General features: G+C 46.7%; 1 protein-coding gene across 5 annotated transcripts in view; it reads left to right on the top strand.

Annotated features, from left to right (window-relative positions):
• Window positions 1–14,771, top strand: part of SFMBT2 (Scm like with four mbt domains 2) — a 211,252-nt gene that overhangs the window by 58,723 nt on the left and 137,758 nt on the right. For all 5 annotated transcript variants that reach the window (XM_059892640.1, XM_059892639.1, XM_005214128.5 and 2 more), the window contains one exon: window positions 1,148–1,388. In XM_059892640.1, the coding sequence (XP_059748623.1) occupies window positions 1,148–1,388 (241 nt within the window). The remainder of the gene's footprint in view (window positions 1–1,147; window positions 1,389–14,771) is intronic.

The following is a 14,771-nucleotide window of genomic DNA, read 5'->3' on the forward strand; positions in this document are numbered from 1 at the left end:
ACACTACAGGACCTTCCTGGGGACAAATACCCATGTTCCTAATTCCAACGCTTTAGCCTCCTAAGGTCTTCTCTGAGTTTCAAAGAGCAGATTTAATCAGAGAAGTAAGAAAAATGAATAAGGGAAAAGACAAAATAATAATTGTTGTTGTTTAGTTGCCAAGTCATGTCTGACTCTTGGGACCTCATGGACTGTAGCCTGCCAGACTCCTCTGTCCATGGGATATCCCAGGCAGGAATCCTGGCGTGGGTAGCCATTTCCTCCTCCAGAGGATCTTCCCAACCCAAGGATCCAACCCGTGTCGTCTGCATTTGCAGGTAGATTCTTTACCAGTGAAGCCCTAAATAATAATAGTTCAGCCATAAAACAAAGTCAGGGACTCTTAATTCCTCCTCATGGGCTACAGATAATATCCTGAGCATGATCCTTGAGTAGTTTTGCAGATACCAAAACCCCCACCAGCTAGAAGAGGTTAACTGCATGGCAGCCAGCAGCATGTGGACCCCAGACACGTCAGAACCAGAAGGTTGATGATTGAGTTTCTGAACACATCACCCTGTTACCTCAGCACCAACCAGTCAGAGAATTGTGCGTTAGCTGATGGCATACTTTGTGGTCCACACCCCTAACCTTGCCTTAAAAACCCAGGGAGTTTGGTCTTTTGAGCATGAGCTGCCCATTCTTCTTGCTTGGCCCTGCAGTAAATGCTGTACTTTCCTGCACCACAGCCCAGTCTGTCGATTGACTTTACTGGACGTCTGACTAACAGACCCAAGTTCTGTTTCGTAACAGGACGTGCCGTTAAGTGTAGAATGCACACCAGATTTCAGAGGCTTCCTTGGAAAATAAGAATGTAAACTTTCTCATTACTATTTTTTTATGTTGCTTACATCTTGAAATGATGCTACTTGGGATCCTTTGGGTTAAATAAAATACATTACTATAATTAATTTCATCTGTTTTATCTGTTTTTGAAGTGGCTACTAGGAAATTTAATGACTCACCAGTGGTTCACATTATGTTTCTCTTAGGCGGTGACGGTCTCAGGAAACAAATATTAAGTGTTAATGTTTGTAATCGTTCTTGTTATTTTCTGGATGTTATGTGTCTAGCGTGTGATGGACTTCTTGTGTTTTGGTTCTTTAAGGTTGAGATCAGCATTCAGAGCAACTTCCAGCCGGGGATGAAGCTGGAGGTGGCCAACAAGAAGAACCCGGACACGTACTGGGTGGCCACGGTTATCACCACCTGCGGGCAGCTGCTGCTGCTGCGTTACTGTGGTTACGGGGAGGACCGCCGGGCTGACTTCTGGTGTGATGTGGTGATTGCAGACCTGCACCCCGTGGGGTGGTGCACGCAGAACAACAAGACCCTCATGCCCCCGGACGGTGAGCATGGGCTGGCCCAGCTCTCGGGCATCACTTGTGATGCTCAGAGACAAACCTCATAGCGATTTGATAACTGTGATTTCCTGGAAGATCCACCATTTTCACGATCTGTTCTTGAGTGGCTTCAGCCTGAGGGTGCTGGACTAAGGGAGAGCTGGGTGCGTTTTCAAGAGTTGGAGCTGAACCTGATGGCTGAACCCACCATGGCCCTTAATAACCTTTGAGCTTAATCAGTCCTTGTGTGGGTTTTTGGAGATAGGGAAAGGAAGGCCGAAGTGATGCTGACAGTGGAGGTCTTGTTCTCTATTTCCTGCTGATGGGTTATCTTGCCTTGTTTCTGGGTGAAATCCTGCCTTTTTGCCGTCCTTGCTTATCTCAAGCCTTACTCTTAAATTTTGACACTTTTAAAACACTTGGAGAAGCTGTGAGTGGGCTTCTTCACTTTATAATGCATCCTCCAGGGGGTCGTTTTCAAGAGAAGTTCCAGGGTACAGAATTTTAATACTCTTAAGAGCTGATGGGTTCATTTAGTTAAAAAAAAAAAAAAAAAATCCACGTTGTAGCTTTAGAAAAGAGGGCAGAGTTGATGAATCAATTCTCTTTCTCGCTTGGGTGAAAAATGTGGCATCCACCCTAGTTTCAGAAACACCATCAAATTTGTATCCTCTTGACTTCGTGCTCTTAAGCAAGACCCAGGCACACTTAAAATGACAAATTGCAAGTGAAAAATGGGGAAACCCCGTGAGAAAGAGACACCATTAATGTGACTGAAAGATCTGAAGTCTGTTCAGACCATCCCAAGTGATGCTAATTGGAGAATTTCTTTATTGCTCGTTTTAGAGAACTTTTAACAAAATTGAGTAGGTGATCGATACACGGCTTGGAAATCTTGCGTACAGAGAACAAAGTCAGGAAGTCGCAGGTTCACGGGGCAAGAGGTTTATTGATTGCTGTAGTGCAGGATAATCATTGCTTTGTAGCCAGAGATAGCAGCTCGTTCCAGAGGGAATCGTGGGATGTGTTTCTGCACAAGGATTCTTGGTGGTGTGGTTTTCTGTCTTGCAGAGCTCATCGCACGGTATATCCCACAGCTGTACCTGCTTGATCTTTGTCATGGTTAAACTTGAAAGGCGTCCCAGACTATTTAACACAAGTGAAAGTGGTCCGTGACACCTCATGTATTTGTTTGAGATGCTGTGTGGTTAAAGATTTTCTTACTGATCCCAGGAATCACGGGGTGGGAAAAGCAGGAACGTGGAGGTGGAGCCAGACATGGGAGTTCTTGTCCGCCATTTCCTGTAGGGACCTGGGTAAGACCTCTCCATCTTCTCCTCCTTGAAATGAGAGGTGCTAGTGTATAATCTCTAAAGAGCTTTCCAATGTGACCTGCCTTGGTTTGTGATCCATGGGAAGGAGAGGAGGAGGAGGGCACGGGTTTTGCTGTTGGGTACACGAAGCGTGGAGTTTGCTGTGGGATTAGAATCAGTGGAATTCCAGCCTGGGAGTCTGTGCAAAGCACAGAAGTCAGGTTTCTTTGTGACTGTTGGGGCCAGTGATGTTTCTGTGGATCAGGGAGCAGACTCGGTGGGGAAATCATGATGAGCGTTTGAGTCCTTTCTTGCCTGCCATGGATACAATTTCACCCGATACAGAATTGTAGACTCTGCTTCCTCTTTGGAACCCTGAGATCTGGGAGCCCTCAGGTTCCGAGAGACTAGTCAAGACGTGGATGTCAGTTTCAACATACTGCTGGATCAAGCGAGAGGACGGGAGTTTTGGGTGATTTTATTAATGGGGAAGGGAGAGGACTGCCTTCTCCGGTCACATGTAGGGTGCAGGGCCCCAGTCTTTCAGGTCATTTTGGGATTCTTCAAGTAGCTTTCTGTCTTCCAAAGTCACCTCCCTGAAAAAGGGTCATTTTTAAAATTTTAGATGATCGTTTACCAAGCATGTGGCATCTTTTGCAGTCCTGTATGTTCCTGCCTTGCTCTTTTTGTTTGTTTGCATTTATTTTGGCTGCCTTGGGTCTTAGTTGTGGTATGTGACATCTTTGTTGAGTCATAGGGGAACTTCATCAAGGTGCACAGACTCTCTAGTTGTGGCGTATGGGCTTAGTAGGTGGAAAATCTTGCGTACAGAGAACCAAGTACATCCCACAACTATACCTGGTTGATCATGCAGGCTTAGTTGCTCTGTGGCATATGGGACCTTAGTTCCCTGACCAGGGATTGAGCCAGCGTCCGATGCATTGCAAGGCAGGTTCTGAACCACTGGTCCACCAGGGAAGTCCCTGCCTTGCCCTTGTAAGTGAGATTACTCTTTGAATCAGTGCAGGCCATCATCACACCGTTGATGTTAGGAGGAAGGAAGCAGCATGGCAGCAGCCCTGTGGTAGTTTGTTAAGAGAGATCCTTTAATAAAGACAGGTTCAGAGAGACTTGGGTTTAGTGACCCACTGGCCATTCCAAGAGCAGTGTTCCTGCTCCAGAGCTAATAGCCACTAATCTTTCTTATTAAAAGTATTAAGGAGCACAGTACATTAAAGCCTCACTAAGTGCAGTGGAGGATGATAGCTCTTAATACCGGAGCAAAATGTAAAGCATTTCAGCTTGCTGAATCAATACAGCTCGATTTATTCATAAGCACGTTCACGCTTGCAAAGGGCAGCTGCCAAATAATTATTGTTTATGGTGATAATGTAAGGAAATCGTTTAACCCAGTGACTGTTTGACTGTTATTTGTTCAGAAGTAACAACATTGCCTCTTAACGTCTGGGCTTGGGGAGCTTTGGCATCCTGGCAGGTACCCGCAGAATCCCGGAAAGGAATGCTCCTGTGAGATTGCATGTAAACACATTCGAGGATGCCCGTCCAAGTAATGCCTACCCTCCCAGCCCCTGGCTTATACATTGAGAGGTATCATATTTATGTGCGCTTTCTACTGTTGCAAGGACAGTATTGGAATTCTGGTGCCTTAGGATTCATGCCACTAATTTTTATTTTCCCCATTATTAAAATTTCCATAATTTGAATTGCAAACTCTGCAGTCTTGCCAGAATGACTCCATTTGCCGTTCTAGGTTGAATCAGAATGACTGGAGTTAGTTAATAGGTAACTTATTTGAATACAGGGATGTTTATTCATGAAGTGTTGGGAGAAAGTGTGACTGTGCCTTCTGTTAGGTTGTGGGACTGGATCCTGCCTGGTTGTGAAGCTGGTGCTGGACTCTTTGGGGGAATTATTGTTTTGGCTATAGTTGATTGTGAAATAAGAGATGTGGCCGTTGGTACACAAGACCCTATAATATGAGTGGGTGACAGAACCTACCAGTCTGTAAGAGTTGGACACGACTGAGCGACTTCACTTTCACTTTTCACTTTCATGCATTGGAGAAGGCAATGGCAACCCACTCCAGTGTTCTTGCCTGGAGAATCCCAGGGACGGGGGAGCCTGGTGGGCCGCTGTCTATGGGGTCGCACAGAGTCAGACACGACTGAAGCGACTTAGCAGCAGCAGCAGCAACCCTTGTATAACTGTGGACTCAAACTAGACTTTGTGTTACATGAGACAATCAGCATTTAAAATTCCTATTTTTTAAAAAAATTTAACGACATTTTACCAATACTAGCAAAACCTAAACAATCACATTGTTTTCATTGGCTGTCTAATATTGTAACTGGAATTTGATTTGTACACTAATAAGAAAATTAAATATATATACTATAGAGTCAAAGAGAAAGGGTAAATCTAAGTGGACTCTTGGAGTTGACTAAATGTTAGATGGTTTAATGTGAAAAATTCAAGAAAATTATTATTAGGAAAAGTGGTGGATTTGGCTTTTTGAGATTTTTAAGAAGAGGATGGAAAACTCCGTCCAGACTGTTTTCCATTTTGTCATTTTTTGGAGGCAAATAAAAGAAGAGATTTGTTCTGGAGTTTCCTTGCCAAATGGTAATCGTGAGATTATGTAAAGTTATGTAAATTGTATCAGATGCTATTTGGGTTTTTCTGCACCATGGGAAAATCGTAAGCACAGAGCGGGACTATGAGATTTTCCTTTTTGGTGTTAGTCATAAATGTGTTTATTTTCTTTTGCTTCCTAACCCTGCAGCATATGTACTTTAAATCAGGCTAGTGTTTAATTCTTTGTGGAAGTGAGGGTGAGTTAGTCCTGTGGGTTTCCTTGCCCTGTGGTCTGGTCCCTATTCCACACGGTTAATGCTGTCGGAGTCCCAAGCCCACCCGTCAGCTCTCTTCCTTGCTCCCCTACTTCCCACTTAGGGATCTTGGCCTCCGGCTGCTCCCGACTGGGCTTTGGTCCTGGTGGTCCATTGTGGGGGGCTCTCAGCTCTCAGTGGACCCTGTTCCTGCTGTGGGCAGACCCTTTACTACTGTGACCCTAGTACAGAGCAAGAGAAGTCTCCACTCACCTTCAGACAGGCTCACCCCCCCTTGGCACAGTGGGTCCTTGGGGACTGCCGTTTTCCCCAGTTTTGACGTTGACTAGTGAACCTCCCTGCTCTCTGACCCTGAGCCAGGAGCCGTCAGTGCCGTCTGTCCAGGAGCCCTCAGTGTCCTCTGTCCAGGGGCCCTCAGTGTCCTCTGTCCAGGGGCCCTCAATATCCTCTGTCCAGGGGCCCTCAGTATCCTCTGTCCAGGAGCCCTCAGTATCCTCTGTCCAGGAGCCTCAATGTCCTCTGTCCAGGGGCCCTCAGTGTCCTCTGTCCAGGGGCCCTCAGTGTCCTCTGTCAAGGAGCCTCAATGTCCTCTGTCCAGGGGCCCTCAATATCCTCTGTCCAGGGGCCCTCAGTGTCCTCTGTCCAGGGGCCCTCAGTGTCCTCTGTCCAGGGGCCCTCAGTGTCCTCTGTCCAGGGGCCCTCAATATCCTCTGTCCAGGTGCCCTCAGTATCCTCTGTCCAGGAGCCCTCAGTGTCCTCTGTCCAGGAGCCCCCAGTGCCATCTGTCCAGGAGCCTCAGTGTCCTCTGTCCAGGGGCCCTCAGTATCGTCTATCCAGGAGCCCTCAGTGTCCTCTGTCCAGGGGCCCTCAGTGTCCTCTGTCCAGGGACCCTCAGTATTCTCTGTCCAGGAGCCCTCAGTGTCCTCTCTCCAGGGTGTCTGTCCAGTGTTGTCTGTCTCGGAAACCTCAGTGCCATCTTTCTGGTCTCCATCACGCTTCTACCTCCTTCTAGCCTTTTGGAGAGGTGCACTTCAATTTCTCTTCTTCCTCTGAGTTCCTAAACAAGCCTCTTGACCTCACACTGCTTCTTATGAAGGCTCTCATCATGGCTCCACGTTCCTGGGCCTTGCTGACCTTCCAGGGTTGTGCCCTCCTTCCGTGACCGTGCCTCTGTTCCAGGGTCATTTCTCCAGTTTGCATCCTTCTGTTTGGTCTCTGAGACAGTCTGCCTTGTTTGACTCCAGTTCTCAGCAAGTGACTGATGTGTGCATGGATTGTGCCCTGAGCCTAGAACCTTGTGAAAGCTGGGCAAATACAGCTCATGTGCAAAGTCCTGGGGGCTTAGACAGTGGGATTTCAGAGTAGTTTGGTGTTGTGTTGATCAGGGTTTTCCAGAGAATCAGAACAAATAGAAGCGTGCACATACACACACCCCACCCAACCTACCCAGATTTATTTTAACACATTGGCTAACCCTGCTGTGGAGGTTTGGCAAGTCCACAGTCTGATGGGGGAGGCCAGCAGGCTGCAGGCCCAGGGCAGAGTTGCCATGCTAGTCCCGTGACCGTTTCCTGGAGAGACAGAAGACCTGTGGTTGCTGAGGAAGTCCAGAGCTTCCTGCTGGAGAGTCCCTCTTTCTGGGAGAAGTCAACCCTTCACACAGATTCTTCTCTGAAGACACAGCAGTTTAAAATTTTTATTTTTGCACGTTAGATTTTTTGATGAAAATATTATAATTGTATCAGTTCAGTTCACTCGTGTCGGACTCTGCGACCCCATGAATCACAGCACGCCAGGCCTCCCTGTCCATCACCAATTCCCGGAGTTCACTCAGACTCACGTCCATCGAGTCAGTGATGCCATCCAGCCATCTCATCCTCTGTCATCCCCTTCTCCTCCTGCCCCCGATCCCTCCCAGCATCAGAGTCTTTTCCAGTGAATCAACTCTTCGCATGAGGTGGCCAAAGCACTGGAGTTTAAGCTTTAGCATCATTCCTTCCAAAGAAATCCCAGGACTGATCTCCTCTAGAATGGACTGGTTGGATCTCCTTGCAGTCCAAGGGACTCTCAAGAGTCTTCTTCAATACCACAGTTCAAAAGCATCAATTCTTCGGTGCTCAGCTTTCTTCACAGTCCAACTCTCCCATCCATACATAACCACAGGAAAAACCATAGCCTTGACTAGATGGACTTTTGTTGACAAAGTAATGTCTCTGCTTTTCAATATGCTATGTAGGTTGGTCATAACTTTCCTTCCAAGGAGTAAGCGTCTTTTAATTTCATGGCTGCAGTCACCATCTGCAGTGATTTTGGAGCCCCCAAAAATAAAGTCTGACACTGTTTCCACTGTTTCCCCATCTATTTGCCATGAAGTGATGGGACCAGATGCCATGATCTTCGTTTTCTGAATGTTGAGCTTTAAGCCAACTTTTTCATTCTCCTCTTTCACTTTCATCAAGAAGCTTTTTAGTTCCTCTTCACTTTCTGCCATAAAGGTGGTGTCATTGGCATATCTGAGGTTATTGATATTTCTCCCGGCAATCTTAATTCCAGCTTGTGCTTCTTCCAGCCCAGCATTTCTCATGATGCACTCTGCATATAAGTCAGATAAGCAGGGTGACAATATACAGCCTTGATGTACTCCTTTTCCTATTTGGAACCAGTCTGTTGTTCCATGTCCAGTTCTAACTGTTGCTTCCTGACCTGCATATAGGTGTCTCAAGAGGCAGGTCAGGTGGTCTGGTATTCTCATCTGTTTCAGAATTTTCCACAGTTTATCGTGATCCACACAGTCAAAGGCTTTGGCATAGTCAATAAAGCAGAAATCAATGTTTTTCTGGAACTCTCTTACTTTTTCCATGATCCAGCGGATGTTGGCAATTTGATCTCTGGTTCCTCTGCCTTTTCTAAAACCAGCTTGAACATCTGGAAGTTCACGGTTCATGAACTGCTGAAGCCTGGCTTGGAGAATTTTGAGCATTACTTTACTAGAGTGTGAGATAAGTGCAATTGTGCAGTAGTTTGAGCATTCTTTGGCATTGCCTTTCTTTGGGATTGGAATGGAAACCGACCTTTTCCAGTCCTGTGGCCACTGCAGAGTTTTCCAAATTTGCTGGCATATTGAATGCAGCACTTTCACAGCATCATCTTTCATGATTTGAAATAGCTCAACTGGAATTCCATCACCTCCACTAGCTTTGTTGGTAGTAATGCTTTCTAAGACCCAGTTGATTGCACATAAGTGAAAGAAAGTGAAAGTCACTCAGTTGTGTCTGACTCTTTGCAACACCATTGACCATACAGTCCATGGAATTCTCCAGGCCAGAATACTGGAGTGGGTAGCCTTTCCCGTCTCCAGGGGATCTTCCCAACCCAGGGATCAAACCCAGGTCTCCAGTATTGCAGGCAATTTCTTTACCAGTTGAGCCACAGGGAAGCCCTCACATAAGTATATTTGTATGATTTAATCTCAGATGATTTCTGTGAATAGTAGACAAATTATGTGTCTGGAGTTTCTCTCTTATTTTTTTAACTAGACATGATTTTGCTGAACTGAAGGCAGAAACAAATTTTATGGACTCTCTCTCTCTACACACACACACACACACATACATGCACACATGTATTCACACATATAAAACAGTTTACTGATTTATTTTATTACTCATCCAAACATTGCTAGCCCATCAGCAGAACACCCAGACAAGTGATCATAATTAAATTTAGTAATCTTTGGCATTTTGCCAGCCTGCAGTCATATATAAGCCACAGATTTTTACATCCTTTTTGATTCTGTCCACTGAAGATGTATTTGTCAGCGTCGGCAGATAGAATGTAATTCACAGTTAGTTTGCTTTGATAAGTAAGTTAAAACTATTTCCATGTGGAAGTGGTCCGTGGCTGTGGACCTGAATGTGCCCTCTTGCCCTGGGCCCCAGACCTGTTACCAGCAGACCTGTCCTCTGGTTTCCAGTGGCATTTCCCAAGTCCTTTGTGCACTGACATCTTTCCAAGGGTTGCTGTGCACGGGTCGACTGGGGGAATCAGCTTCCATCTGCCTGGAGTGTCCCCATCGCTGTGCCTCCCCCGCCTCAGCCATCCTTTATCCACTTTGGAGAAGGATGTGTCCCTAGGGTGCATGCTTTGTGACACTAAACACAGACTCTGTGTTTGCAGCGATTCCTCCTTTTCTCAAGGCCTCACCCTGACACTCCACCCTTAACAGTAACATATGACAATTACCTTTTTATGCTTAATCATCAGACATTTGTAATGTTATAGATTGTTTTTTGCTCGGGACTAAAAACAGTTGGCAGTGGCCTAAGCCGAAAGGTAATTCTTATTCTGTGATCAGAGAAATTTTGAGAAGTTTAATTATGTTTTACAGTTTTTGTCACATATGAATTTTTGTGGTTGCTGCAGAGAAGAAAAGTCAGAGGAACCATAAAAGACTTTGGGGAAGGACTTCCTTGGTGGTCTGGTGGCTGAGACTCCATGCTCCCAGTGCAGGGGGCCCGGGTTCGATCCTTGGTCAGGAAACCAGATCTCACATGCCACAACTAAGATTCTGCATGCAGCAACTAAGACCCAGCACAGACTTTGGGGAGGTGGCTCAGATGGTAGACAATTTGCCTGCAATGCCAGAGACCTGGGTTTAATCCCTGGGTTGGGAAGATCCCCTGGAGGAGGGCATGGCAACCCACTCCAGTATTCTTGCCTGGAGAATCCCCATGGACAGAGGAGCCTGGCAGGCTGCAGTCAATGGGGTTGCAAAGAGTTGGACACGACTGAGCAACTAACTAAGCACATGTTAGGGTAAGAGTCTGAGGATCTGTGACTTCAAGGAGAAAAAGGAACGCTACACAAATTAACCAGTAAGGAGCTTATTTATGTCTGTTTGAAAATGTATGATGGGAGAGATCAGATTATTCCGTTGAATATATTTTATGGGAGTGATAGAGCAATTTTATTCAAAATGTCATGTCAGCAGTACGTAGGAAATGACATCCTTCGCAACTGTTTAAAGCAGTGAAAAATTTTAGAATGCCAAATTGAGAATACTTGAAGCGGAGCCATCAGATCTTCAAAAGTAGAGCCTCGGAGGTTTCCGTTCATCCTGAGTAGTTGTGCTTGGGGCCTTGTGGGTCTCTGAAGGTTTTGTACTCCCCTCACCCTCTCACCCCTGCCCCTTTGTATCCATCCTGGATAAAGGATGGGGTGAGATCTGATGGCCCTCAAACCACCTCTGACCTCTCTTTCTCCCTGACTCTCCTATGCTGTCTCTCATCTTGTCCACTCATTATGACAGTTTTTCTTGTGATTTAGATGATTATAAGTCCTCAGGGCTTCAAAAGTGCTTACCATCATAGGACTTTTATGGGTTTATATGTATGTCATTGAATTTCTTTGGTCGTGGTAAAGGACACATCTCGAAGCTCTACCCTGATGGGGCAAGGACCTGGCAGAGGAAGGTCTTGGGTTGATGGGCAAGGACCCTGTCCGGGGTGCCAGCAGCCACTTCGGTCCACAGAGGATGCCACTGACCTAGAATGGAACGATTTTTATATCCATCTATGAAAGGTTATTTATGGAGGCCCTACTATGTGCCTGATTTTTTTTTTGTTTGAATATACAGTATGGTTAATATTAAGCATTTTGTATGAAGCATGTTTGTGACGCAGTCAGCTTTTTGGTGGACGGCATGGACTCATCATGATAAACTTATTTTTGGAAAAGATGTTTTGTGCAGAGCTGATGTCATGATTTATTTGTCAGTCCTTTCTGCTTGGCCTTTCACTCCTGAGGCTCTCACTTGTCTGGCTCAGAGGTATGAGAAGTTGATTTGAAATTCAGGCAACATGGGTATCGTCTCTCTCCTTGTTTGGGTGGGAGATGTTTTGAGAGCCACTTCTTTTCCAGTTTTTTTTTTTGTTGTTGTTATAAGCATGTAACGAGTTACTTACTATTTGTACCTGTTTGGTTGCTCTGATTCCTCCTTGCTCTCTGGTTCTTCCTGCCGCGCAGGCTCCCTCTGGTTTTGGAGAGTAGGGGCCACTCCCCAGTTGCGGTGCGAGGGCTTCTCATTGAGGTGGACCACACTCTCTAGGGCTCTAGAGCGCAAGCTCAGGAGTTGTGGTGCATGGGCTTAGTCGCCCCTCAGCCTGTCGAATCTTCCGGATCAGGGATTGGACCTGTGTTCCCTGCATTGGCAGGCGGGTTCTGAGCCACCAGACCACCAGGGAAGTTCTGTTCTAGGCATTTTTAAAGGGTGGCTAGCCTGCCGTGGAAATTGACAAGAGCTGGACATTGGCTTGCTTGGTAATGGGACTCTGACCCTTGACTTCTGGGGTGATCTACTAATAGCTAAATGGAGGGGCTCCTCTGGACTGGATTCTGCTGGCGTTTCAGTAAAATAAGTTGGTGTTTCTGTGGCTGACTTCTGTGCAGTAAGAGTGCTCCTTAGGTCTGCATGGAGGCGTGGATTGGCCTGGTGAGTGGCTCAGCTGTGCCTCTTGCTGAAAGTAGGACCCTTGGAAAAAAGTCACTTAACCTCTTGGCGTCACACTCCCTGTATCTTTAAAATGGCTAATTAATACCTGACCTTGGTGATGGTGTCAGCAGCAGCTTGCATGGCAGATGAAAAACCTCTCTGTAGCTGTGAAGTCAGAAGGGCACTTAGCCTCACGTTTTTGTTTTTTTTTTCTTCTATCTTAAGTGGAAGAATCTCTGATGGTCCACCCTAAATAGGCGGGGACAGAGGGAGCTATCGGAGGGAGGATGTGTCTGTATCCAGCATGAAGAATCTGGAAAAACAGCTCCAGAGGCGTAGACGCCCCTCACTTAGCTGGAAGCTCCCCGCCCCCCACCCCCGCCCACTTGTGCTCAGGCCCCAGGACACTGAGAAGGAATGGCCTTTCCCTCCCTCTGATCTCGGAGAACTTTGGTCACATTTCTTTTCAAACCGTTATCTTTGCCTGTGTTATAGTTGTTTATGGATCTGTGATGGCACCCATTTGATGACAAAAGTAAAACTTGGTGAACACTGTGTAACTTAGAAACGCATGTCCTGGATCCTGATATCACTGCCTAACTAAGTGTGTGAGCTTGGGCTGGGTGCGTCCTTTCTAAACTTGGTGACCCTCAGTGTGCTCATTTGCAACTTGGGGGTCATGATAACTGTCTTATCATGGATTGTGTAGTGTATCAAATGGGCTTTGTGTGACTGCATCAGAGCCGTGCTGAGAATGTGGGAGGAGGTGGAGAAATGCTGGTTTTTTCTTCCTTCATCCTTCTAGTTAAGGGTGGTATCTTCTCTGTCTTTTACAAGTTGTTTATTTCTTGCTGTAGAGCAGTTTATTGTTTTCGAGCCGTTTTAGGTTCACAGCCAGAGGAAGAGAAGGTACAGAGGTTTCCCATCTCCTGTGTGACCACCTCCACCGCATCCCCACCATCAACATCCCCACCAGGTGGTACTTCTGTTGCAGTTGATGAACCTGCGCTGACACTTCATCGTCACCCAGAGCCCACAGTTGACATTAGGGGTCACTGTTGCTATTGCAGGACTTCCCTGGTGGCTCAGACGGTAAAGAATCCACCTACAATGCAGGAGAACCAGGTTCAATCCCTGGGTCGGGAAGATACCTTGGAGAAGGGAATGGCAACCTTCTCCAGTATTCTTGCCTGGAGGATTCCATGGACGGAGGAATCCACTGGTGGGCTGTGGTCCATGGGGTCGCAGAGAGCCGGACATGTCTGAGTGACCAGCACTTCTTCAACACTTCTTGGTGCTGTGCGTTCTGTGGGTTTGGACAAAAGTATAATGATGTATGCTCTATGACGGTGCCGTACAGAGCAGTTCTATGGCCCTAAAAATCTTCTGTGCTTCACCTTTGCATCCCTCCCCACCCCAGCCTTCGGCAGACACTGATCTCCTGTCTCCATTGTTTTGCATTTTCCGTGTTGACGTATAGCTGGAATCACACAGCCTCTTGTTTTTATGCCTCACACAGACTTAAAGCCCTGTCCTTGCTACGTGGGTAAAGAGCAAAGCCTCTGAGCTACCACGACGATGACAGCAGGGGCTAATTGGTAGGAGTGCATGCGTGTTGTTTTTTGAAGAGCCTTTAAATACAGTCACGCTCATGCACTCCAGTCACACTGCTTGATCTTGATACTTTGCATGTCGGTTTTTTGGTGGTGAGAGGCGGGGAGGAGAGCTGTGAGTCACACAACCTCACAGATAAGTGACCGACAGCCCATCTGCAAGGGTGGAGAGAGAAACATGGGGAAACGTGGATGCCAACCCAAGGGCAGTGTCATGCCATGGACTGGTGAGCAAACAGCCCAGTGGTAGGTCTGGAGGATCTGGGGTTATTACACAGTGCCCTGTGTGTGTGTTCAGTCATGGCTGACTCTTTGCGACCCCATGGACTGTAGCGGACCAGGCTCCTCTGTCCCTGGAATTTTGTAGGAAAGAATACTGCAATGGGTTCCCATTTCCTATTCCTCGCACAGACTTAAATCAGATGCTGTTGATTTTTGTGTTTCGAGATGTCATGAGCTGTGTTGGTCAGCCAGAGGGATAGGCATGGGAGCTGGACTTGGGGGACACCTGCTGGGCTGAGACTCAGGCTGACCTGGAGCATGGCTGGCTGGGTCCACAGTTAAGGCAAAGGATGTGACCATTCAGCCGTCGATTGAGATTGATTTTCTAAGATGACACAGGCAGATTCTCTCTGGTGGATGGTGCATCCATATGAGAGGTCCAGGTGACGTACTCCAAGCCTGAGAACAAAGCAAGACCCTGATCCATGGGATGGGCTCCTTGGAAGAAAAATCTAGAACCTACAGCAGTGTTAAGCACTGGACTGGGAAGCTTTTAGGTAGGGTCAGAGCATGACCTGACCTCATAAATGTGTTAGCAAAGGTGGGAAGAAGGAGCTAAAATGGGGCTGTTCACTACTTCCTGGGGCCCTGAACAGATTCCTAGGATAAAGCAGGCTTGGCAGGGCCATGTGTATGCACCCTGGGAGTGAAAAATGGATAGGGAGGTTCATAAATACCATAGGTTCCTGAGACCTCAGAGTTGGTGGGAACACTCTGATCTGAGAGGTGGAGAATCGGGGAGTGAGCCCCCTAGACAAGGATCTTGAGTGTTTTGTATTATCTCTTATCAACTGACAGAGCATTAAGCATATTTGGTTAAA

The sequence above is a fragment of the Bos taurus genome, chromosome 13, assembly GCF_002263795.3.
Source record: "Bos taurus isolate L1 Dominette 01449 registration number 42190680 breed Hereford chromosome 13, ARS-UCD2.0, whole genome shotgun sequence".
NCBI lineage: Eukaryota > Metazoa > Chordata > Mammalia > Artiodactyla > Bovidae > Bos > Bos taurus.